The 27620-nt window shown below is 46.5% G+C and overlaps 1 protein-coding gene across 1 annotated transcript in view; it reads left to right on the top strand.

Moving 5' to 3' along the window:
* The first annotated feature begins 1461 nt into the window (after positions 1-1461).
* LOC137627780 (transcription factor E2F5-like) overlaps positions 1462-27620 on the top strand; it is an 87830-nt gene continuing 61671 nt past the window's right edge. Inside the window, exon 1 of the mRNA XM_068359105.1 lies at positions 1462-1586. Within this exon, the coding sequence (XP_068215206.1) occupies positions 1479-1586 (108 nt within the window). The 5' untranslated portion in view covers positions 1462-1478. The remainder of the gene's footprint in view (positions 1587-27620) is intronic.

The raw sequence follows: 27620 nt of genomic DNA, 5'->3' as shown, positions 1-27620 counted from the left end.
ACAAGACATTTGCACTACACTACTAGCTTCAATAAAATTCTCAGCATCGAAATTTTCCCGTTCCCTATATGTGATCCATTTCTTCAATACTCTGATGCAATTTATATTAACATCAAAAGTTTCTTATTAGGTCAGCATACTTGCACACACATACGCATATAGGCCTACATTTATATACAGCGGGCGCAACCCCCCAACACACACACACACACACACATATATATATATATATATATATATATATATATATATATATATATATATATATATATATATATATATATATATGTGTGTGTGTGTGTGTGTGTGTGTGTGTGTCTTATAACTTTAATCGAACAGTTTAACGCTAACACACACACACACACACACACACACACACACATATATATATATATATATATATATATATATATATATATATATATATATATACATACATATATACATTACCGGCATTTCAAGACGTATAACTACTTGATCTCTCCCCGTCCCTCGGGGAGAGAGGATAGAGGGGGGGGGGAAGGGTTGAATCTGTGTACGTACATATCTATCTAAATATTCAGTCATATTTGATGCGTGTCGTACACTAGTGTATACAGTATATATATACATACATACATATATATATATATATATATATATATATATATATATATATATATATATATATATATATATATATATATATATATATATAATACTAATAATAATACATTTGTGCTCGTTTTGTATCATATCATAGTTGACAATACAAACTCTGGCCCAGAGTAGTATTAATTGATAAGAGAAAACTTGCTTTTATACACCTTTATTCTATAGTATCTGTAATAATTCTAACAAAGCAAACGTTCTATTTGGTAAGTTTGATACTACGCATTCCAAGTATTTCAAACAAGATGATTTTTATCAGCCGATTTTTTATCATCGTGTCTAATAATTTTGTTTCGATATGGAAACCAGTAATCAGATTAGACTAAACTCTTCCAATTGGAATAGACCGCAATAGTCCTGCATAATGTCTGTCTCATCTTTAATGCAGTTTAAACTATAAGCACCACATCTGTCACTACTATGTTTCTCGAATGATAACGAATAACACGATCTTATAGATAAGGTAATGTCAATAGCGCACATCCAAATTTAAGCTACGGTAAACTATGAATGCACTTCTTGATTTAATTTCTATGGAATTGTCTAGATTTCTTTGTATAGTAACACGTGGTTCTCAAGAACAAAATTTGAATTTTGAAAGAACCCGGCATGAGAGCTGAGTAACTTAAAAGAAAAAGTAAAGAGTTCAGAAGAATATCACTTCGCATTTTAATACTACTTAAAGCCTTAAAAATAGAAATAAATTTACCAATTTTATAAAATATTTATCAATGAAATTAAATTATCTTTGAAATGAAAATAAAAGGCTTATATACAAACTAAAGTCCAACAGTTGTCATATTACTGGAACCAAAACAAACATAAACATGGCAGACATCACGCCAAGTAGACAAGAAAAATCCCTAGGATTACTTACGTCTAAGTTCGTCTCACTTCTTCAAGAAGCAGAGGATGGCATCTTGGACATCAAATCTGTAAGTATTTTGATATTAGATGTAATATTTATCATTATATATAAGTTGGCAAGGCTGATAGAGCACGGTGCAAAACCCAAGGTACGGAACCATTACGGTATCTTAAGTCTAGATTCACGTAACCGTGTTTTGACATAATAATCCCCAAGACCTATATACCTATTATGGCATCATCCTATTAGTTATACTCGTTTAAACGAAACTTTGTTCTTGTCATGTTAACATACGATTAAATTACTCGATGTACTGTAAGCCAACCTTATCTACCCGGCTTGTAAGTTTAAAGAACCACCATTATCCATTCTTGGATGACCTCCATTTGGCTCTCATATAGTCTGTCATGCGTTCCTCATTTATAACTAATGTCACTTACGGGTAGAATTAACAGTCCCTTCCATTAGACAGACTAGGTAGTTCTGATGTTCTCTGTGGGGCTAAACAACACAAATGAAAACGTATGGTGCCTACTATATAATGCACAACTACTAGGCTATTTGAGGAGCTATTTTGTCTCAGACGTAAATAAAATTTATTGCCACTTATTCGAGATTTCTACTTCTCCATGACAGTAAATTTTATGTGTATATTGGTCTAATTGATTGTATGTAGTTCTTTTGGTGTCATCTTTTATTAATCAATAAGTTACTAGGGTATGAAATTTTGGTTTTATTATAGTTATGGACGAGGGTTTCCTACAAAGAAAAACGTCCATTTTCTTAAATGACTTTTCACTGCAAATGAAAACAATTATTTAAGAAATAATAATCAATCGAGTTAGCGTGTGCAGTTCAAAATATACTGTTTGCCAGTACGCATGTCCGAGCAAAAACCATTAGATTTCTGAAGAAAAATATCCCCATTCTTAGATGTTCTAATGGCAGAAAATTCAAAACTCGCGCCAATCGCCGATTGGATAGCCAGGTGTACCAGCCCTGTGCCCTAGCGAGGTACCTAGGAACTATTCCAGGATTCCTCATATCTTCCCTGCCGTCGTTAGCGACGACATCGTTAGAATTCTGCTCGACGATTACTGATTTTTGCTGATTTAATTTGGTGATGTACAACACTTTGGTTTTGACTCACGCTTGTTTGATTTTGCTCTTGGATATTCTTGGATTACGTTTGGGTTGAAAATTTTTGACCCTCGCTTGTTGATTTCTCTCATAAAAATTTTTTCAAAATGGCCACCCCCCCCTCTTTAACTTTTAGGATGTGTGTTAGTGGGTGTAAGACCCGAATGACAAAGGCCCCTCTTAATCCCCATTTGCTCTGTGCTAAATGCAGAGGTAAACAATGTGAGTTGGATGATCGGTATGAAGAGTGTGCTTTTTTGTCAGAGAATGAATGGCTTGAGTTTGATCACTATAGGCGTAAACTTACAAGGTATAGATTAAGACGAAGTTCTTCTCGTTCTTCAAGAGACTTCCCCTCTTCCCGTGTCACTGAATCTAATCCTTCCCCTGTAGTGGTAGATTCTGATCCTGCTACTGTAACTGCAAATGAGCCTACGCTTAAAGACATGTTGGTGGCGATTCAAGTGCTGGGCGCTAATGTTGAATCGCTAGCGGCGGACAGGACGCAGCTTATGTCCTATGTACTGTAAAGCAGTTGAAGGGTGAAAGTGCCAGAAGTGCAGTGAAGTGTTTTAGTGCTGTGGAGGGTGCACCTGCTCGAGTCTGTCGTTCTCCTAGTCTTAGACCTCTTCCAAGCTCCCCAACCCCTGGGAGAAGGAATGTCGACTGGCAAAAGGAGACGAGAGGCTTTAACACACGAGCAGACGTTCCCTCGAACGTACCTGTTGACGTTTCTCAGGACGTTCACCCTCACCATGGGAAAGGTGAGGTTAAGTTGTTTTCGTCGTCTTCGGATGACGCGGTTCCGAAAAGAGGCTGGTGTCAAGCTTCCAGACCTCTCAAGAGGACCTTTGATAAGGCTAACCAGCGTCCTACTAGTACAGCGGCTCCTGGCTGTAGCCATTGGAGCAGCCCAGAGCGGTTTCCATCTTTAGTTGAGAGCTCTCCTGCTAAACGTCTTACTAGGACGTCGGTCTCTACCAAGAATCTTTTGCTTGCTGATCAATTGTCAGAACTGGGCATGACCTCAGTTCATGCTCCCCAGCAGCCATCGGACTGGTTATCACCATCTGGACGATCTGAACGCTTTATGAGCGGTGAGAAGAGCGATGTGGCGTTAGACGTAGCGGCCCCGATGTCACAACGAGTGGGTCCGAACTTGTCCATGCTACAAGAGATGCAACAAAGTCTCTCTTCTTTCATGCCGCATTACCAAGCAACAGACAGCAAGAGAGTAGCAGTCCTGGATCCTGAATGTCAGGAAGTTTCTCGTCTGGACGCCAGGTGGCGTAAAACTGTCAGTCAAGAGGCTCTGGATGACGATCTTCTTTTCGTCTCTCCTTTAAAATGTCATGACACTGTTTGTAAAGAAAGTGGACATGACCTTGTTCGCAAACGTCAAGCAACACATCATGGCGTTAAACGTCAAACAACCAGATGTGACATTGAGTATCAGGCTCAAGGCAGCGAACGGCCTTCTCAACGCTCCTTGAAACGTCTTTAAGGACGTGTTCCCGATTGACCTTCCAAACGTGACGATAAGTGTGCAGTGGTTCGTGATGTCAAGCGTCCTCCTTTACGAGACGCCGAGCGTCCTCATAGTCATAGTGTTGAACGTCCTTTAGAAAGTGATCTTAAGCGATCAACAAAGAGTGACGTCGAGCGTTCTTTAGATCGAGGCGCCGAACGCCCATCTAAGCGCAAAGGTGAACGTCTTTCAGGACGTGAGCTCGAACGTCTAGCTAAGCGTGACATCGAGCGTCCTGCTGTTCAGGACGTTGAACATCCTACTAAAGAGGACGTCAACCCTCCTACAAGACGCGATATCGAGCGTCCTCCAGGACGCTTCACCGAGGGGCAGGCAGTCATGCAGGACATCAAGCGGTACGCGGCGCTGAGCGCCAGTCAGGACGCAACGTCAAGTGTTTTTCGGAACGTGACACCGAGCAACCAACTTCTTCTTGTGTTGCTGGTAGTCAAGTAGTGAGACTTGATGATGAGGAGGAGGACCACGCACTTCACGATGACACTGGTTTTATCAGAGGTCATGATCAGGAGCACGCTAGTTCCGATCGCTTTGATCGCGAGCGGTTGGCTGAGCGTCAAGCGGTAGATCTGCTTGGTGACAGGCATGAGGTTCCAGGTTCTGTTGCTGATCCTGAACCCAATGTTGTTGCTCCCGTTGGGGCTTGCCCAGAAGAGGACTCTGATGATCACCTTTCTCCTGTTGAGCCATTTGAGGAGGTATCGGAGGATGAAGACTCAAAATCATTTCGCCCTTCAGTAGATTTGAAAAAAACTCATGAAGGTTTTTAATGAGGAATTCCCAGAATTCTTTGTCCCCGTTGCCCCACGCTCTCCACCTTCAGAGTTCACTCTTGGGAAGGTGTCAAGGAAGTCTCGATTTACCAAGATGGTCTTGTCACAATAGTCTAAGAGGGCTCGTAGACTGATAGGAGACTGGATGAAGTCCAAAAAAGACCAGGAAAAAGCGGCCTCCGCTTTTCCTCCAGCTAGACTAGCATCTTGGTCTAGTATATGGTACGAGACAGGAGAAGTTCTTGGCTTGGGAGTACCTGCCTCTGCCCAGGGAGATTTCTCGAGTCTTGTAGACGCTCCTCGTCGGTTGGCCATGAGGAAGACCAAGATTTTCTGGTCTACCTCCGAGCTGGATCATCTGCTCAAAGGCGTCTTTAGAGCCTTCAAAGTTTTTAACTTCCTTGACTGGACTCTAGTAGCCTTGGGCAAGAAAGTTTCCGCTTTTAAAGAAGGTGATATTTCTACCTTAGTCCATTTAATGTCCTGTATGGACAAAGCATTGAGGGATGGTTCTAAAGAGTTAGTGGTACTCTTTTCAGCAGGAAATTCTTAAAAAGATGGCTCAGATGTGTTCCTTCCTCTCACTGGGAGTTACTCCTTTCCAGAAGTCAGAGTTATTATTTACTCCTCTGTCTTCCTGGCTGTTCCCGCAAGAGCTCATAAGGTAAATCTTCTCCGCCTTATCGCAAAAGGCCACACAAGATCTGGTCTCTTAAGACAGCTAGAAAAGTCCTTCCAACTTCTTTTTCCAGCCGCAAATCTAAGGAAGAGAATACTTTTCCTAAGTTCTCTCAGCCCTTTTGATGGAGGTCTTCCAGCAGGGATAGCTCCAGGCCCAATGGAAGAACTAAGAGGAGAGGCATTAGGACAGGGCGAAGCAGAGTTTGACTGCTTTCACCTTCAGGCAGTTGGAGCCAGACTACTCAACTTCTGGCGAGCGTGGGAGAGAAGGGGAGCAGACCCTTGGTCGGTACATCTTCTAAAGGAGGGTTACAAAATCCCCTTTATGGGGAAACCTCCTTTGGCTTTAGCTCCAGTGGATCTCGCTCCCAGATACAGAGAGGAGGCAAAGAGACAAGCATTAACAACTCAAGTGTCTTTAATGTTTCTTTAATGTTGGAGAAGGGGGCCATAGAAAAGTTGCAGGACTTACATTCTCCAGGCTTTTACAACCGCCTGTTCTTGGTACCCAAGAACTCGGGGGGATGGCGTCCAGTCCTGGACATGAGTGGATTAAACAAGTATGTCCAGAAGACGAAGTTCTCAATGGAGACTTCGAAGTCAGTCCTGGCAGCGGTAAGGAAAGGCAACTGGATGGTTTCATTAGACCTCCAGGACGCTTATTTTCACATCGCAATTCATTCGAGCTTCATGCATTTTCTAAGGTTCATATTCAAGGGAGAAGTTTGTCAATTTCGAGCCTTATTTGTTCCGTAACTGGAATACAAACCACGCTATTTAATAGGGGTATTACTTTCAGTGTAGCTGAAATGACGAGCCATTAAAATTTAACAAGGGTTTACTACCCACACCGCTAGTTAGCGGGGGTAGGGGAGGGTAGCTTGCTAAACCCCCCCCCCCCCCCCCCCCCCATCATCTACACCTGTGCTTGAGCTCACTTTACTTTTGGCTCGGAGCAAGAGCGGTTGTTTCCTCTCTACCTCCTCGCCTATTTTGGACTGCCATTAATTTTTGTCTTTTAAATTACTTTTTCTTATACTTGTATATATATGTAAACATTCTTAATGTTTATGTATATATATATGTGTATAGAAATGTGGTAAGTTTCCTTTTCACTGTTTGTGCTGTGTGTGTGATACATATACGACAAGGACACTTGCGTAGTAGCAAGGCCAGCACAGTTCCACTTCGTGCGGAACGACCTCTCCCTCTCACTCTCTGGTCCATCGGTCTTCCCGTCGGCATATATCCGTTAACTCGGCTGCAGGGGAATCGTCATCGCCTGGACCCTCATTCAACTATTGTCTTCGCCTTTTCCTCTTTTCCTACGGGAAACTTAGATTCTGAGCGAAGGGAATATGGCCTTTTAAAGATTGACTACGGTCTCTCTTCTCAAGGTCGTTCACCTTTACTACAACAGCGTACTATTGGGGAAGCTCCTTTCCCGTGCGCGGGTTAGGTTGCTCTTCCGATTGTTTGTCTCAATTATTTTTAGTGAAAATCTAATTGTATTTTAACAGCTTTCTCCGTGGGGAACACTTCCCTTTGGGGGGTCGGTGGTTCTCACTATTAGTGAATATTCTTAGCTGATTTGAATAATTATAATTCTGTTTTTATTACAGTTACTCCGCTCCCCCCTTCTCCCGTGGTTGTCGTCTGAGGAAGGAAGGGCGCAATACTTAATTCTTATTTTATGTTGTTCCCTCGGGGTTCTTCTTCGGAGTTCCTCCCTAGGGAATTTCTGTTAAATAATTATTCAATTTTATTTTCCCAGTTAACTATGCAGTTTTTCTTCGTTTGACTAAAGAGTGCCAACGAAGCAGAGCTGTTATGTTCATGCCTGGGAATCTGCTGTCACTGCCGTCCCTCAGAGGACGTCATCATGGGTTTCATCCCTTCTCTTAGAAGTACTCCCGTGACAATATGGCCAGCACTTCAGATCATCTTAGGAGGTTCGCCTCCAGGGGTTGAACAACTTCCCTTCCAAGGAAAGTTTCCTCCCCATGTGTGAAGTTGTTTCTCCTTTCAGAGGGAGAACTTCCCATATCTTAATAAATTCATCGTCTCCGACTGCTGTTGCTGCCCTTCGGCCAGACTTCTCTCCCCCCTTGCAGAGTTTCTCTTCCTTCAGGGGTGGAGCACGGTCTTGGCAAGTCTCTTCTACGAAGTGTTCACCTCTCGTTCGCGAGAGAGGCCACTCATAGAGACTCCTCTTTGGAGGATCGCTACTGCTAAGGTCAGCTTGCTGATTTACCGGCCCTAAGGGGCGTCATCACGAGTGTCTTCAAGTCTCTTCTACGAAGTATTCACCTCTCGTTCGCGGGAGAGCCCTCTCTTAGAGACACCTCTTCGGAGGATCAAGCAGACCTCCCAGCGCAGACTGATCGTCCTGCCAGCTGACCTACCGATCTACCAGCGCAACCTTGTGCTGCAACGTAGTCCTTTGGACATCAGTCCTGGACTCTAACACGGACCTTTTACGGTCCCCATCGGTGGATGCTGGCCCCTCCAAAGGGCACATCCCAGTTCCTGATCGTCCTGCCAGCTGACCTACCGATCTACCAGCGCAACCCTGCGCTGCAACGAATTCCTTAGGACTTCAGTCCTGGACTCTAACGCAGACCTGCTTACGGTCCCCATCGGTGGATGCTCGCTCTTTTTTAAAGGGCACATCCCAGTTCCTGATCGTCCTGCCACTGGTCAACTTACCAGCTGACCCGCCAACCTACTAGCGCTACCTTCGCGCGCGACCGATATTCTTACGCTCGCAAGCGCCGACGATCTTTCGCGCGCGGGCACTGATGGTCTCCCGGCGCGCTCGCCGACATTCTTACGCGCGCGAGTGCCAACGATCTTCTGCGCGCAGGTACCGATGGTCTCCCGCGCGCGAGCTCCGACGATCTTGCCCACGCGGGTACCGATGGTCTCCCGTGCGTGCGCTGCTACCTTCGTGCGCGCGCGCTCGCCGACGATCTTCCGCGCGTGGGTACCGATGTTCTCCCGCACACACGCCGACAATCTTATAGGCGCGCACGCGCCGATATTCTTCCGCACGCGGGCGCCGATGGTTTCCCCCGCGCCCCGACGATCTTCCGCGCGGGCGCCGCTGGTCTCCCGCATGCGGGCCGACAATTTTCCAAGCGCCAATGCTCTTGCGCGCGTGGCAACAGTTCTGCGTGCACGGGCCGACTTTCTTCCCCGCGCGAGCACCTAGGGTCTCCCGGGCGCGCACTAACAGTATAGTGTGCGTATGGGCACGGATGGTATCCTGCATGTGCGCCAACAGTCTACCACACTCGCACCGACGACCTTCGCGCGCATGCGCGCCAACGGTCTTATACGTGCGGACGCCGATGGTCTTCCGCACGCACGTGCCAACAGTCTCCACATAGTACTCTCACGCACGCGCCAATGCTCCCACTCTTGCGCAACCAGTCACACGCTACAGTGCATTCTAGGGAGAATGCACAAAACTACACAGTGCCTTACTGCGCCCCAGCGCTCTTCCTCACTTTCCTGCGCCCTCCTGCGCAGTTACGGTCCCGGTTCCATGCGCCAGCTCTTGCCAAAGAGTCAAGGCTCGCAGATCCAATGCACCAGCTCTTGCTTAAGAACCAGCACTTGCCTGCTCTCCAGGCAGATATTAATCACCTGCATCATCCTATGTGCCATCGCTCCAGACTCACCTACACACTCGCGCAATTGTCAGTAAAAAGGAATAAAACTTTTTGGACAGGTCACCATTGCCCCATTCCTCCCCGCAAGCACATAAACATTCCCACTGGGAAAAGAGGAATAAGGCTCCACAGAAGGATTCAAGATCCCGAAGATTCCATCCTACAAGGGAATCGAATCGGGGAATCCTTGGTCCCTGTCTCTTCTGAAGTTTGTTCTTTTAAATATGTAACCTCCCTGGTAGTTACATATATATATAGCTTAAATCCCACGTTTCGACGCGGCACGACAGAAATTCAAATTCGCGGCGACAGCCGCCATGACAGTAGGTGGTCAAACATGAGCGCCACTACTCGTAGGTTATCAGAACCATACCCATCATCTTCAGAAATTCTGTCGTTGATCGTGTGAACACCTCAGGAAATTCTTTCGCTGCCAATAAATTTGTTCTACAAACCTTTTGTTGATTATTGTTAACTACTCTTGCCGCTTGTTTTAGATATTCTTCTGGACTTTTCACTATCGTTTATTAGACTTTGTTGGTTTTTGACTTGGACTGTTTTCTGTTTTTTCAAAATGGCTGACTATCAGAAAGTGTGTGAGAGGTTGCAAGACACGTATGGCTAAAGCCTCTATTGATCCTCATTCAGTATGCTGTGGATGTAGAGGTCAATTTTGTACATATAATAACATGTAACGAATGCAAGTCTTTGTCTGATTCGGAGTGGATTGCTTTTGAATGCTATGTTAGGCGTTTGGAAAGAGATTGAATAAGAAGGTCTAGATCGGCTAGTATTCTTTCTAATAGATCTACGGATGGTGATATTCCTTCCGATAGTTAAGCTAATATTCCTGTTCCTATTCCAGTAGTCCCAGACCCCAATACGGTGTCAGGAGGTAAGTGAACCTTCATTGAAGGATATAATGGCTGCTATTTCAGCCATAGGCGCCCAAGTTCGCTCCCTAACTACCGAAAAAGAAGTTATGTGGGGTGCGGTGCGTGGTTTGCAAAGCAAAATGAATAGTGAAAGTGAAGTGGAGGGTGCTTCCGTTCGTATCCGTCATAATCCCAGCCGGGGACCTCTTCCATGCTCCCCAACCCCTGGGAGAAGGAATGTTGAAAGGCAAAAGGATATGGCAGACTTTGATCAGCGAACGAACGTCCCCTCGAGCGATCATGTTGTCGATACCCATATTGCTCCCCCTTTCCACAGTAAAGGTGAGTTGTTCCGTAACCGAAATACAAACCACGCTATTTAATTAGGGTATTACTTTCGGCGTAGCTGAAACGACGAGCCATTAGATTTTTAACGAGGGTTTACTACCCTCTTGCTAGTTAGCGAGGGGGTAGGGAGGGGTAGCTAGCTACCCCTCCCCCCCCTCACATACCAGTGAATAGCTCACTTTGCTTTTGGCTCGGGTGATGAACAGACGTGTCTGCTCTCACCCTCGCTTATTGACAGCCTTAATCTTTTTGCTTTTTCTTTCAGTGTGTCTTTGGAAGTTGGCCTCTACCATTACGCGGAAGTGCCCCGGATTACCTGACTGCCCTTGTGGCACTTATATGTCGGCGGTCGAAACTGACCCCCACACTTTATGTCCGTTCTGCAGGGGCTAACGGTGTGACAAGGACAAAGTTTGCAGTGAGCGTAGGGAGTGGTCTACCTCCCAGTGGGAGAGATTTTCCCGGCGCCGGAAGAAGTCCAAAAGGGGTCTTTCTCCTTCAAGGGTTTCCTTGAAGAAAGAAAAATCCAGGGACTCTTCTTCCGCAGCCCGAACCTCCTCTGAAGTTCCCGCTCGAGTGGCCTCTTCCGAGAGACCGTCGAGCCGTTCTTTTGTTGACCGACCTCGGGGTTCGGGAGAGGGAGTTGCCTCCCATAGCGAGGCAGCTCCTCTTCCTCCCTCGGGGGAGGATTTATCTTATAATTCTGTGAATAATGATGATTTGTTGCAGCTTTGGGCTTCTTTGGGGCTTAAAGGCTCGCCCTCCAGGGAAGCCCTGTTTGACTTAATCCAGTTGGGGGCTGCTGTCAAACAGTCAACGGTGATAGCGGAGGTTGACCCTCTGTCTATCGTCGACGTTGTTGTGGCAGGGGCCTCCGACGAGTTGGGTCAAATCCATGCCTTGGTTCCTTATGCAGTTGAAGGCTTAGTTCCCCCCTCCGAACATCCTTTGAGGGAGGCGCTAAGTCCTACAGTCTCTCCTGCAGGTGATTCTCCCCCTCAGGGGAGTTCACTGACAGAGACTCCTCTTCGGAGGACTGAGGATGGTCTGCCTGCCGCCCCTAGAGGACGTATACGTCGGAAGGCTAGCCTTCCCCTTCGTCGTAGAGGTCTTCCTTCTCCTCACAAGGGAGTTAGGAGGCGGCTCTTCGCTATCGCAGTCCCCCGCAGAGGATCCTCCTCGCTGTGCTCCGACCGTTGCAGCTGCATCTTTGGACCTCTCTGCCAATCGTTCTCCTTCGCCTGCCAGACCTTCGGACCTGCTGTCTCGTTCCTGGCTGCTGACGCGCGTTGGGCGCCCACGCATCCCATTTTCCAACGAGCACCGGTCCCTTCGGGGGATAAGCGCCAGGTATCCCCTGCGCTTCAACGTTCTCCTGTGCGCTCGCACGCAATTGGGCGCAAGCGCTCTCCTGCGGTGAAGCCTTCTCTTCGTAGAACTTCATCTTTGGAGACAACGCCCCAGAGACCTCCTGCAGCTGAGACTTCTCTCCATCGTTCTCCTGCTCTTCAGCGCTCTCCTGCTCTTCAGCGCTCTCCTGCTCTTCAGCGCTTACCTGCTCGCCAGAGCTCTCCTGTTCGCCAGCGGTCTTCTCCTCGCCAGCGTGCCCTCATCCTGATGCGCTCCCTGCGTGCCCACGATCTCCTGCTCGCCAGCGCTCTTCTCCTGCGCGCCAGCGTTTGCCCGTACGCCATCGTTCGCCTGCGCGCCCACGATCTCTGGATCTGGGCACAAGAAGGAACACTATAACTTCTCCTTCTCTTCAGCGTCAGCCATCGCGCGCAGACTCCAGACCCTGCTGCGTGCCCTCCTGTTCGCCCATGCGCTAGGGCAGTGGTTCTCAAACTTTTTCATGAGCGACCCTATTTGAAACATTTCATTCCTTCACGACCCAGAGTAAAGTGAAGAGAAAGAAAACATGCAATGATATATACACTTTATTTTGGAAAAAAAATAATGTGTACAGCTTTTCATTCACAAAACTAAACTAGTGGGATTTATGGCACTGCTTTTCCTTTTCACAAAACTAAACGAACAGGATTCATGGCACTGCTTTTCGTTCCCAAAACTATGTTAATAGAATCCATGGCACTGCTTTTAATTCACAAAACTAAATTAATAGAATCTATGGCACTGCTTTTAATTCACAAAACTAAATTAATAGAATCTATGGCACTGCTTTTAATTCACAAAGCTAAATTAATAGAATTCATGGCACTGTTTTTCATCCACAAAACTAAATTAATGGGATCCATGGTGCTGCTTCTCGTTTACCAGTTTGTCAAATCGTGGAATCATTGTCGTAAGGCTGCATCTCATATCATGCTCGGGGTTAAGCTTGTTCCTCGACTTATTTTTCATATGAGTCAGAGCCGAGAAACCTTGCTCGCAAAGGTATGTTGTTACAAATGGGAGCAACACTTTCACCGCCTCAACTCCTACTATAGACCTCTCTTTCTTTACCTGAATCCAGAATTCAGAAAGAGATACTTCCTTGAAGAGGTCCTTCAACAAATGTTCATTTTGAACCTCAATAAGTTGCTCTGGGAGTCCTGGAACGCTTTCTGGCAGGTCTTCAACATTTATGTTGAAAGGATTTCTCACCCACGACTGTGTTCGAATGTGTTCTTCTGGAATTCGTCTGTCAAACTCTGCCATCAACTCAGTCAAGTGTGGTACAATAAAAATTTTGGCATCATTCTGAGATGTCTCCTCCCACATCTCTAGAAATTCTGCCACACTAGGAAAAGCTGCAAATTTCCCTCGCTTCACGTTACTTAACCACAGTTTTAGCTTGCATTTGAAAGAAGACAGATTTTCTGCAACTCCAGCAATTGTCTGGTTGCGACCTTGCATGCTGATATTCAGATTGTTGAGTGCAACAAAAATGTCATTGAGATACCCCACTTGTAGGAGCCACATCTTGTTCGCCAATTTGTTCACTAAGCCGCATTTCTTTTCAATCAGGAATATTTCCAACTCATCCCGAAGATCCAGTAGTCGTCGTAGTAATTTTCCTCTTGAAAGCCATCTGCTGTTTGAGTGGAAGAGGAGATGCCTGTGTTCTGTGTCGAAATCGGCACATAACTGCTCGAACAACCGAGTATTCAGTGCACTAGTTTTGATGTAGTTGACAATTTGAACTGCTTCGTTCATCACTTCGTTCAGTCCAGGTGACAGGTGTCGACCAACCAGATTTTCACGATGTAGCAGGCAATGCACAACGTTAACCATGGGATTAACTTTTTTTACAAGTGCTGTGAAACCTTTTCGTGCCCCAAGCATCGCTGGTGCTCCGTCAGAACAAATGCTGAAGCAGTTTGTCCATGAAAGTTCTTCCTCTTTCAAGAACTGGTCAACCATTTGAAAAATATCTTCTCCTGTAGTGGTTGTTGGCAATGCACGACAAAAGAGAAACTCCTCTTCCAGATCTACTGGCCCCTCATACTTAACATAAACTAACAGTTGGGCGTTATCACTTACATCTGTTGACTCATCTAGCTGCAAGCTAAAGGCTCCCTTGGCCTTGATGTGATCTACTACTTGGTGTTTGATATCAAGTGACATGTCCACTATTCTCCTGCGCACAGTGTCATTTGACAATGGGATAATTTCCAGTTTTCTTGCTACGTCTTCTCCACACACCGTTTTTACCATGTCAATGGCTGCAGGCTCGACGAGATCTTCTCCAATAGTGTGGGGTGCTTTCTTGTTTGAAATTCTCCATGCAACCTTATATGATGCCAATGTGGCTTGCTTCAAAGCCACTACTGCTGGATTGTCAGGTGTCTCGAACCTTTGTCGTTTCAGAGCAGCTTTTCTTTAAAAAAAAAAGCTCTCTCTTGGAGAGCATGTTGAGGGTGCTTTGAAGTCAGATGTCTTTTCAACTTATTAGATTTCAGCGACTCATTTGACAGAACTTCGCAGCAGATAACACACTGAGGCTTGATGATTCCATGATCAACGATGTTTGTGAATCCGAAGTCTAGGAAGGCACCCTTGTATGATCGTTTCGCCATTCTGAAAATAACAAAAACAGACTGTAATTTACAAATGGTATGTAAAAAGAGACAGACACAGACAAAAACAGAGAGAGACAGACACAGACAAAAACAGACAGAGAGAGACAGACACAGACAAAAACAGACAGAGAGACAAAAACAGACAGAGAGAGACGAAAACAGACACAGACAGACAGTCAGACACAGACAGACAGTCAGACACAGACAGACAGTCAGACACAGACAGACAGACACAGACTTGCAATGTTTTCACCTCTTGCCATTGTAATCCGGGCGAAGACGGGTATCCCTGCTAGTTATTATTATTATTTAGTAAATATAGTAAGTAGTATATGAAACAAGATATTATATGATTATACAACACACACACACACACACACACTCTACTCACACAAATGACTGCAAACGGCACAACCTCCCTCGCCTGCGGTCGGTGGAAAATAGACACCGCGCGCGAGCATACACGGGCCCACTGCCAGTCCAACATACGCGTTTGATACAGGAGTCTTTCCTGTCAGAGACACCATTACATGGGGCCCAGGAGGAGGGAGGTGGGGGGAAGATGAACATACATAACAAAAGTAATTTGTGGTTAAAGAAGAATAATTCAATTAAGCAACTGAAATACACTGAAACACTGAAAGCATGATAATGTTCCTGTGTCCCTGCGACCCATCAAAATTGATCTCGCGACCCAACTTTGGGTCGCGACCCATAGTTTGAGAACCACTGCGCTAGGGGGAACACTCCTGTGCATGGGCGCTTGCCTAGAGCTCGCCCACGCGCTCGCGAACCATCTCCTTCACGCGTGCAATCCCTTGCACCTCCGCCTGCACTTCCTGATGCTTTGGATCATGCTTCTGCGCGCCCTCGATCTCCTGAGCGCCCGCGCGCTCCTACGCCTACGCGCCAGCATGCCCTCTCGCCAACCCGGAGATCCCCTATGCGCCCGCGCGCACCCTGTCCTGTCCGCAGTCGCTCTCCTGTACGCCCTACGTGCCATCGCTCGCCCGCACGCCCTCGCCATCATCCCCGCGCTCACGCGACCGGTCGCCCGAGCGCGATCGTAGTAGGATTCCATCGCGCGATCGGGAGGCACAGCAACCGCGCGAGCCTACAGGAACAAGAGCAGCTAGGTCATCCTCGCGTCCCCCCCCAGCGCAGACCAGGGCGCTCGCAGGAGGGAGGGCTCTTCAAGTCTTCACCAGGATAATGGCGAATGTGTCAGGCTGGCTGCATCAGGAGGGGATAAGGATATCCTCCTATCTGGACGATTGGCTGATTCGTTCACGATCGAGGGAGAAATGTCTGGAGGATTTACAGAAGACTTTTATGATGGCTCAAGATCTAGGCCTGGTCATCAACAGGGAGAAGTCTCAGATCAAGCCGAATCAGACTATTCTCTAGAAAATGCAGAACAAAAGATTATACAGTCGAAAGAAAATGAAAAAAGGGACTTAGAAGAAAGGACACTTCAAAATATAAAAAGAAACCCCAAAGTACTTTACTCCTATGCAAAAAAGAGGAATAAAGGGAGAATAGAAATAGGCCCTCTAAGAATTGAAGGACGGCTAACGAATGAAAAAAAGGAAATATGCAACATATTAGCAGAAAAATATGAGTGAGTTCACGCCAAGAATTGCGAATGAGAATAATGAAACAGAAATGAGAGAAGAAAATGTTGAATATCTAACGGATATAGATATTAATGAAGCAGATATTGTCACGGCTATAAACGAAATTAAAAATGGATCGGCAGCCGGACCAGATGGAGTTCCAGCGATTTTGTTAAAAAAAACTGCAAACACTATCGCGAAGCCGCTTGCAATACTGCTAAGACAGAGTGTAGATATGAGCGAGATATATGTTAAACATAAATTAGCTTATATAACCCCTATCTTCAAAAGTGGATCAAGACTAGAGGCAAGCAATTATAGACCTGTTAGTCTAACATCACATATTATGAGAGTGTATGAGAGGGTAATAAAAAAGAAAATAATGAACCATTTGGTCAAAAATAATTTGTTTAATATGGGTCAACACGGTTTCGTACCTGGAAAAAGTACACAGACCCAACTGATAGCACACTATGAAAACATATACAAAAATATGATAAATGAAAAAGACACAGATGTGATCTATCTAGATTTTGCAAAAGCCTTTGACAAGGTAGACCATAACATATTGGAGAAAAAAATGAGAAAGCATAATATTGTGGGAAAGATAGGAAAATGGGTAAAAGAATTCCTGCAAAACAGAAAACAGATAGTGGTTGCAAATGACGAGAAATCAGATGAAGCCCAGGTAATATCTGGTGTGCCACAAGGTACGGTATTAGCTGCACTGCTGTTTGTTATTATGATCTCAGACATAGACTGTGATGTTGAAAACTCCGTAGTGAGAAGTTTCGCCGATGACACAAGAATAAGTAGAGAAATTACTTGTGATGAAGATAGGAACTCACTACAAAGAGATCTAAACAAAATATATGAATGGGCGGAGATAAATAGGATGGTATTTAACTACGATAAATTCGAATCAATAAATTATGGAAACAGAGAAGGAATGGTGTATGCATACAAGGGACCTAATAATGAGACAATCACAAACAAGGAAGCAATTAAAGACCTTGGTGTAATTTTAAATAGGAATATGTTATGCAACGACCAAATAGCAACACTGTTGGCTAAATGTAAAGCAAAAATGGGAATGTTATTCAGACACTTTAAAACAAGAAAAGCTGAACACATGATTATGCTTTACAAAACTTATGTGCGTAGTACACTCGAGTACTGCAATGTGATATGGTACCCACACTACCAAAAGGATATTGCGCAAATAGAGAGTGTACAAAGGTCCTATACTGCTAGAATAGAAGAAGTTAAGGACCTTGACTACTGGGAAAGACTGCAATTTTTAAAACTATACAGTCTAGAAAGGAGAAGAGAACGCTACATGATAATACAAGCATGGAAGCAAATAGAAGGAATTGCTGAAAACATCATGGAGCTTAAAATATCAGAAAGAGCAAGCCGAGGTAGATTAATAGTGCCAAATAATATTCCAGGTAAACTGAGAAAGGCGCACAGGACATTAATCCACTACGCACCAGCATCGATAATGCAGTGACTATTTAATGTGCTGCCAGCTCATCTAAGAAACATATCAGGAGTGAGCGTAGATGTGTTTAAGAATAAGCTCGATAAATACCTAAGATGCATCCCAGACCATCCAAGACTGGAAGATGCAAAATACACCGGAAGATGCATTAGCAACTCTCTGGTGGATATACGAGGTGCCTCACACTGAGGGACCTGGGGGAACCCAAACAAAAAATAAGGTAAGGTAAGGGGATAGTTCTGAATTCAGTTCTTTTTCGGGCTTCTCCCTCACAGGAAAGACAGACCAAGTGTCTCGTAAAAGTCAGAACTTTCCTGGACAAGAAGAGGTGCTCAGCAAAGGAGTGGATGAGTTTGCTGGGGACTCTATCCTCCCTCGAACAGTTTGTCTCTCTGGGGAGACTCCATCTAAGGCCTCTTCAGCACTTTCTTTCGAAGACGTGGAACAGGAAGACTCCTTCTCCTTCCCCATTCCAACAGAAGTCAAGAATCTTCAGAAGTGGTGGCTGGATCCAGCCTTGTTAGGGGAAGGGATCTCCTTACACAAGAAGAACCCAGACCTAGTGTTGTTTTCAGACGCATCAGAGTCAGGTTGGGGGGCAACACTAGGAAGCAAGGAGGTCTCAGGCTATTGGGAAGGAATTCAGCTGGGATGGCACATCAACAACAAGGAGCTGATGGCCATTTTTCTGGGGCTAAAGGCCTTCAAAGACTTGGTGTCTGGGAAGATTGTGGAGGTCAACTCAGACAACACCATAGCTCTTGCTTACATCAGGAAGCAAGGAGGGACTCACTCTCTGTCTCTGTTCGAGACAGCAAGGGAGCTCCTTCTTTGGGCGAAGGAGAACAAGATAAGTCTGCTGACGAGGTTTGTTCAGGGACAGAGAAATGTGAGGGCAGACATGCTCAGCAGGAAAGGGCAGGTCCTTCCCACAGAATGGACCCGCAACCAACAGGTCTGTCAGAGTCTCTGGAGGCTGTGGGGGGGGAGACCCCTCATCAATCTTTTCGCCTCCAACTTATCCAAGAGGATCCCCAACTATTGCTCGCTGCTTCCGGACAAGGAGGCAATAGCAGTAGACGCCTTTTTGATGGATTGGACGGGGATGGACACATATGCCTTTCCCCGTTCAAGATCATCAATCTGGTAGTCAGGAAATTCGCTCTCCTCGATTCGGGACAAATGATCCTGATAGCTCCGTTCTGGCCGATGAGGGAATGGTTCACGGAGGTGGTGGACTTGTTGATGGACTTTCCAAGAAGCCTCCCTGCAAGTCCAAAGCTGCTCAGACAACCCCACTTCGAGAGGTGTCATCAAAATCCCCTCGCTCTCAATCTGACTGCCTTCAGACTATCGAGAAGCTCGTCAGATCGAGAGGATATTTAGCGCAAGCTGCAAAAGCTATCGCCAGAGCGAGGAGGGTCTCTTCACATAGGGTCTACCAGTCCAAGTGGGAGACTTTTAGGGCTTGGTGTAGGAAGCACAAGATTTCCTCATCCACTACCTCTGTGAGCCATATTGCGGATTTCTTGTTGTACCTCAGGCAGGACGCTAAGCTGGCTGTGTCCACTATCAAGGGGTACAAAAGTATGCTCGCTTCTGTCTGTCGGCATAGAGGCTTGGACTTGTCTCGCGATAAGGACTTACATGACCTCTTGAAGTCTTTTGAGACAACCAAGCAGGTCCAGTTAAAGCCCCCTTCTTGGAACCTTGATGTGGTTCTTAAATTTCTGTGCACCAAGAGATTTGAGCCCATCTCACAGGCTCCCCTTAGGGAGGTTACGAAGAAAACCCTCTTCCTTTTGGCCTTAGCAACAGCTAAAAGAGTCAGTGAAGTCCATGCAATTGAAAGGCAGGTAGGCTTCAATCTGAATGGGGCAGTTTGTGCCTTAAGATTAGACTTTCTCGCTAAGAACGATAACCCTTCTAAGCCCTTGCCAAGGACCTTTGAGGTTCCTAACTTGACCAACCTAGTGGGTCAAGAGCAAGAGAGGCTCCTCTGTCCAGTACGAGCCTTCAAGGCCTACTTGTCTCGCACGAAAAATGTGAGAGGCTCTTCTAGCTCCCTGTGGTGTTCTGTGAAAGATCCTCAGAAGCCCCTTTCCAAGAACGCTTTGTCTTTTTTCCTGAGGGATGTTATAAGAGAAGCGCATCTCTTGTGTGAGGAGGAACACTTCGGACTTTTAAAAGTGCAGGCTCACGAAGTGAGAGCCATTGCGACCTCGCTTGTTTACCGCAAGAACATGTCGGTCCGACAAATTATGGATGCGACATTCTGGAGGAGCAACTCTGTGTTCGCCTCTCATTACCTCAGAGAGGTGAGAGTGGATTATGAGAAATGCTATACCTTGGGCCCATACGTAGCTACGGCTTCTGTATTAGGCAAAGGAGTTACTACCTCCCCTCAACCTTAGTTTTGTATACTTGTGTGTAGGTTGGTGTTTTTATTGGTTGTCTGAGGACTTCGACTTGTGTACAATCACCTCAGTCTAGTTAGATAATTTTTATCTTCTTTGCAAAAGTTAGGTGGTTGGTTTTGGTAAGGTTGCAGTTTTTATTTTGGGCAATAGGTAGTCCTGAAGTCTAGTCAGATTGTTGGTCTCACCCCGTTGACAGACTTGATTGAGTGTTTTCAGCACTGCAGGTCACATCCTGGCTGACACTCCTAAGGGAAAGCGACTCAAGAGGCAGGAACCTTTGATGTCAGCTACCTTAGCAGGTAAGGAATCAAGGTGTTTATTTATCCTACAGCTTTTTTGGTTGTTTCCCCAATGATGTTTACTGTCTATCACCCTCCTCCAAGTGTGTTAATCAGCTATGTATATATAACTGCCAGGTAAGTTCTATTCATAAAAATGGAGTTTTTATGATAAAACAAAGTTTTATGAATACTTACCTGGCAGTTATATATACATTCGAAGGCCCACCCACCTCCCCTCAGGAGACAGGTCGGGCATAGATGAACTGAAGAACAGAAAACGGGAATGATTCCTCCTACCACCCTTTAACGGGTGTTACCACCCAACCACCACAAGGCGGTTGCCACGTTTAGAAAAATTCTGCCGAAATAGAGAGATTAGCTATGTATATATAACTGCCAGGTAAGTATTCATAAAACTTTGTTTTATCATAAGAAGAACTCCATTTTGCTTTTATTTTTTACATTTGCATGAGTAATCATAGCTATACACTAAAAGGATTTCGAAATAGATTGTATTTTAAGTTCTCTCTTGGAGACATCTTTATGTGATGGTGATGAAGTTGAAACTGAAGGGGAGGGTGAAAAAAAATGGATGTTGTAGAACAACATCCGGGAACTAATGGAGAAGTACTTTTTAGCTGTTAATTGGTTTAAAAAACCACCTGATAGATTTGTCATTGTAAATACACAGAAAGCTCCCCAAACCGATCGGAATCAACTCATGCGCAATAACTCTCCATCAGTTTCTAAGATGTAAACAATGGACTTAGATTGAAAAACACACTTCACATTTTAATCGACTAATACGTAAGTTATTATGCCCTAACCCCTATTAAACATATAGAGAAAAATACCAAACTAGCCACCACTCGTCCATTTCTTACAGAAAATTCCAGTTTCACTAGTAATTAAAGTATCATATATTTACCCTCATGGTGATGTTTTTCTGTGACATATTCATGTTTATGTAAATTAGTTCTTTTCATTGCACAAAGATCTGGTGAAGTCATTTTATGTGGTTTTTATTGTAAAATAGTACAATATTAGTTAGGACATTGGAACTAGTATAATTGAATAGATTTTTGTCAATACACTCTTTCTGAAACCTATATACTACTATTGGAAACCAACATTAACAGCTACCGGTTTCAATAAAAAGTATCGGAACCTTCTCCCTCCTGACAGTTCAGAAAAAACTGATGGGTGGTGCTGCTGCGGTCTGAACTTGTTTGAACAGAATAAAGGGTTGAAAGTTTCATAATTCTAGACCTCTTGGTTATTTCTTTTAAACATCTGAATACTGTATACAAGGTGATTGAAGCTCTTATTTTATTTTTCATGTTAATAATGATAGTCTAGGGTAGAAACATGATTGATATAAAGTTTGTTCCGTAACTGGAATACAAACTAATAATATTTATAGGGGTATTACTTTCTGCGAAACTGAAAGGACGAGCCTTCAGAATTTAACGATGGTTAACTACCCATCTGCTTGTTAGTTGGGGTAGGGGTGGTAGCTAGCTACATCCCACACTCACACTTGTGACTGAGCCTCACTTTGCTTTTGGGTCAGATGGAGAATGTTTGTCACCGCTCTTCCTCTCCATTTTAGACTTCCATTAAGTGTTTTTTTCTTTTTCCTTTCAGTGTGTGTGTGTTCTGCGTTTCTTCTACAGCCATTCGGACTTGTCTGGATGTGAGGGCCTCACCTGCGGGAATTTTATGTCTGCTATGGAGACGGATCCCCACAGCCTTTGCCCCGTCTGTAGAGGACAACACTGCTAGGTAGACAAATGTAATGATTGTCGGTAGTGGTCTGCCTCCCAGTGGGAAAGGTGTGGGCGTAGAAGGAAGAAGACTAAACGGAATTCTTCTTTTTCAAAGGCTGCTTAGAAGTAGAAAAAACCCAAAGCTTCTTCCTCCGAAGCTCCTACTTGGATGGCTTCCTCCAGGGGCTGTCGAGTAGTAGCATGGGCCATTTAACTCTTGGCCAATCTCGGTCCTCGAGAGAAGGTGCTGCCTCCCCTAGTGGGGTTGCTTCGGCTCTCCCCCCAAGCGAGGCCGTGTCTCTTTCTCCCTTGTTACATATGTGGCTGTCGTTAGGTTTGCCTTGTGCTCCATCCAAGGAGACGTTGCTGTGGTTCTTGCACCGGGGTGTGGATCTTCAGCTTACGTCAGACGTCGACCCCTTGTCCGTTGTCGACAAAGTTATTTCGGAGAGCTTGTCTGCTACCCTGCCAGCTGCTCCTGCGACTGCGTCTTCTCCATTTCCCACCTCCGAAGACTGCTCCTTCTCCTGATGAACCTCTTTCAGAGGGGGGTTGGGGGTTTTGGCAGCAAAGTTCGAGGCACGTCTCTCCAACGAGTTTTTCCCTTTCCAGTTAAGGGTCTCACATAGAGACTCCTCTTCGGAGGCCTGCTGACGGTCAGCTTGCTGATCCCTCGGTCGTACATCATTGTGTTGGCGGCCGAAGACCTCGCTGTGTCCACCGACCTCTTCGCCTTCTGGGTGCTCCTGCTCCCTCAGCCAAGAGACGTCTCTTCACCTCCTCAATCTTCTTCTTCAGAAGAAGCTGTCCAGCCTGACTCCTCTGGTTACTGCCCATCGGCTCCATCCCCGATCTTATCTCAATACTCTCCGTCACACCATGCTTTAGTTTATTGCTCATCTGCTTTCAAGTCTGACCATGACCGGCAGAGTGTGAATCGCTGATGATTCCATCAGCTCATGAATCGCCTGGCCATCATGGACAACTGACTGCTCTTCAACGATCGACAACTCGTGTACTACCTAAGAGTTAGGTAACACGTGAATCGTCTACGCGCTCGGCTTCTCGTCAAGCGCTAGCTATGTGAGAATAGCCGAGAACTCAAGAATGATCTGCTCACCCATCACCTCAGAAATCGCCTGCTCGTCAGCGATCGCCTAATCGACAGTGTTCACCACAATGATCACACCGTTACGTAGACCATCGCGGTCTCGGGAATTACTCATCCATCACTTGGCTAGCCAACGTTCGGCCGTAGCTCAAAGCTTTTCTAAAACGTTGCGTCGCTCTCTCTAGGAACGAGTTAAACCCACCAGTGCGTGAATCGCTTCGTGAATCATCATACATTCGTCAGTCTTCATGCCCACCGATCCATGATTCGCCTACTCAAGGATCGTCGAGACACCGACCAACCTCATGTGCAGTGGGAACAGTCGACCCCGCAGTATCGCTCGTCAACGCAGACACACTTCTCATAAATCATCGAGTCATCAATCTTCACGTCAGCAATCACCAACGAGTCTTGAGGAGGAGGTTTCTCGACGTTCACCAGCGTGTCAGCGGCCGTCACACCCTCATGCAAGCGAGGATCACCAGCTTCAGCCACCAAAGGCGGTGGTAGCAGCCTCTAGGAAAGGTGAGGTGGTTAACGATCGTTCGCCGTCGCCCCATTCCCCTCCCCGCAAACGTATAACAGTGCGACAGCTGGAGAAGAAAGAAGGTGGCAAGTTTCAGGGTTTAGCATTCCGGAACTTCCTGCGCACAGAAGGGAATCAACATCTACAGCACCTAAGCTTTCAATGTCAAGAATGGAGACCCGCGGAAGGGCCCTTCAACCTGTATCCTTGAGAGGGATCTTTCGGATAGTGCTTCAATGAGCAAGCAGCTTTGGTCAGAGCTGTAACACAGGCCTTTGTTCCGATGCTTCCTTTGCGAACTGCTGAAGCCCCCGGGATCTTCCTCTGTTTTAACCGATTCGGGACGACGGACCACGACTGCTTTCACCCCCTGAAGAGGAAGAGGGAATCTCCTGATAAGCTTCCTACATCAAGGGTCAACTGATTCCAGTCAGGGCTCCATGGGTAGAGGTTCCCTCTATGGATCCATCGTCGCCTCTCCCCACTAATGCCTTACCCACTATCTCAAGAGGCTCTAAGAGGGAAGAGTCAGCTTTGGACTCCTCCCTCCTGTCACATTCTACCTTGGAATCTGTTTCCCCTTAAAAAGGGAACCCATAGAAAAGACAGTGCCAAAATCCCCTTCCAGGACTCAGAGACCCAAGGGGGCGTCAGGAACCGAGTCAGCCCTCCCGTTGACGACCGCGACCCTTCCCGAGGCTAGACCTTGTCGGTGGATGAAGAAGATCTCGCTGCCAGCCCACCTTCAGACGGAGACCAAAGAGAGTTGGAGCATGCCTTTTGGCAGGTTCTTACCATCATGAGGGCCCTCAATAGGTTGCTGGACTCAGATATGGTCCCAAAAGAGGGCAAAGACACGGTCTTGGGCCGAGTCTTTGGGACTTAAAAACCCTCGAAGGCCAGTGTGGCTTTGTCCTGGTCTCAAGGGGTCAAGAGTGCCAGGGACAAGATCCAAGTCCAGCTCTCCGAGCTTGCCTCCTCCAGCCGTTCCAGCGCCGGCAACAAGCTCCTCCCGCCTCCACGTGTACAACAGAGGAGGTACTTCGACATCGTAGAGGAGACTTGTTTAGCTCTTCCCCTTCACCATTTATTGGAAGAGCTTACCAGGGGAGTCCCTCTTGAGAGACTCTCCAACCGGCAGGTCTCATTCTCAGTGACTGAGATCCTTAGCCAGGAGAAGGTGGCGAAGTGTGCCATGCAGGCTACTTCGTGGCTGGATATCTGGTTAGGGACCTTAGGTATCCTGATACGTTTGGAGGATTTATCCAAAGAACGTACCAGGAAGGCTATGGAGACCTTTTTACTCTCAGGCACTCGCACGATCGAGTTTCTAGCTCACCAAGTCTCGAACTTGTGGGCTAACACCATCTTGAAACGTTGAGATGTGGTGTCTGAGAGGTTCCATCAAAAGGTCCCTAACACCGAGATCAGCAGGCTCAGACATTCTTCCGTGATGGGAACGAACTTGTTTGAGCCTAGGGACGTGGAGCAGGCCGCTGAGAGGTGGAGGAAGTCCCACCAAGACTCCCTCCTACATAGGGCTCTGACATCTAAGCCCTATAAACCTCTAGCAGCCACGCTCTACCAAGACCACGAAACCGGCAGTGGCACCGAAGACGACGGTGTCTAAGCCCTTTCCTGTCAAGGACAAGAAAGGCAAGAAGTCCTCCAGGGGAGGGAAGAATCCTAGAGGGAGCGGCCGAGGCTGCATACGCTAGGATTGGCAGTCCCCCTGCATGTCCACCAGTGGGGGGATGCCTACAAAGTTGCGCGATCAGGTGGCAGCAACTCGGGGCTGATTCCTGGACGATTTCCGTAATCAGTCAGGGATATCGCGTCCCGTTCACAACATCTCTACCTCCCCTGACAGCGAATCCAGTGTCGTTGAGCTCCCTTACCATGGGATCAGCAAGGGGGCAAGCCCTTCGGGCAGAAGTCCAAACCATGTTGAAAAAGGGCGCTCTCCAAGAGGTCCTCAACGGGTCTCCAGGCTTCTTCAGTCCACTTTCTTGTAGAGAAGGCGTCTGGAGGCTGGAGACCAGTCATCGACCTCTCAGCTCTGAACAAGTTTGTCAAGCAACCTCCGTTCAGCATGGAGACCGCAGACATTGTCAGACTTGCTGTGAGACTGCAAGACTTCATGTGTACACTGGATCTGAAGGACGCGTACTTCCAGATCCCAGTCCATCCGTCTTCAAGGAAGTACTTTAGATTCAGCCTAGACAACAAGGTTTACCAGTTCAAGGTGCTGTGTTTCGGTCTCTCCACAGCACCACAGGTTTTCACCAGAGTGTTCACCCTAATATCGTCGTGGGCCCACAGGATCGGCATCCGTCTCCTCCGTTATCTGGACGACTGGCTGATCCTAGCAGACTCGGAGTCATCCCTTCTTCAACACCGAGACAAACTTCTGGGACTTTACCAGGATCTGGGGATCATGGTAAATCTCGAGAAGTCCTCTCTGCTTCCCACTCAAAGACTGGTATACCTAGGCATGATCATAGACACCAATCTCCACAAAGCCTTCCCATCAGACGACAGGATAGCAAGGCTGAGGAGGGTCGCAAGCCCTTTCCTCAGACGAAGAACTTCCAGCCCAATCGTGGTTGTCTTTCCTTGGTCACCTCTCATCTTTGGCTCGTCTAGTTCCCAACGGTCGCCTGAGGATGAGATCCCTCCAGTGGTGACTCAAAGTCCCGGAATCAGGGTTACGATTCCCCGGACGTCATGATCCCTATGGGACCTGCGGAACGGACGGACCTCCAGTGGTGGGTGACAGACGAGAACCTACGAAGAGGAGTGGATCTTCTCCGTTCTCCCCCCGGATTTGATGCTGTTTTCGGACGCCTCAAAGAAAGGGTGGGGGGCCCACGTTCTGCACCACAGGACCCCAGGCCTGTGGTCAGAATAAAAAAAGTGCCTCCATATAAATCTTCTAGAAATGGAGGCCGTCTTCCTGGCCCTTCAACAGTTCCAACAATACCTGGCGGGTCACTGTGGTGGTGATGAGCGACAACACCACAGTAGTGGCTTACATCAACAAGCAAGGAGGAACCTTTTCGAAGCAGCTATCCCATCTCGCCGTAGAGATACTGAGATGGACCGAAGTCCACTCGATTCCACTATCGGCACGTTTCATTCCAGGCAAGAGGAATGTGCTCGCCGACAGTCTGAGCAGAGCGTCTCAGATAGTGAGTACCGAGTGGTCTTTGGATCATCTAGTAGCCAACAAAGTCCTGACTTTGTGGGGTTCCCCGACTGTGGATCTGTTCGCGACAGCATTAAACTTCAAGCTTCCGCTGTACTGCTCCCCAGTCCCGGATCCCAAGGCACTCTGGCAAGATGCCTTCCAACAACGGTGGGACAACATCAACGTGTACGCCTTTCCCCCGTTCTGTCTGATGAGGAGGGTGCTCAACAAGACCAGAATATCGGTCAATCTTTCAATGACCCTCATAGCTCCACTATGGCATCACGTGGAATGGTTTCCGGACCTTCTGCAACTCCTAACGGAACTTCCGAGAGAACTCCCTCCGCGACACGAGCTACTCAGACAACCACATTCCAACATCTTCCACAAAGCCGTAGCTTCGCTACGACTTCACGCCTGGAGACTATCCAGCATCTCCTTGCTGAGAGAGGATTTTCGCAACAAGTTGCGATTAGGATGTATGGACATCTGTGAAAGTCATCCGCATCTGTCTACCAGGCAAAGTGGAAAGTCTTCTGTGGTTGGTGTTGTGGAAGGGGTATCTCTCCACTCGATGCCACTATTCCAGCAATAGCGGAGTTCCTCGTGTATTTGCGGGAAG

This window comes from Palaemon carinicauda, chromosome 2, assembly GCF_036898095.1.
Source record: "Palaemon carinicauda isolate YSFRI2023 chromosome 2, ASM3689809v2, whole genome shotgun sequence".
In the NCBI taxonomy this organism is placed as follows: Eukaryota; Metazoa; Arthropoda; class Malacostraca; order Decapoda; family Palaemonidae; genus Palaemon; species Palaemon carinicauda.
The sequence above is the reverse complement of the archived record's forward strand: the minus strand, read 5'-3'. Positions and strand labels throughout refer to the sequence as shown.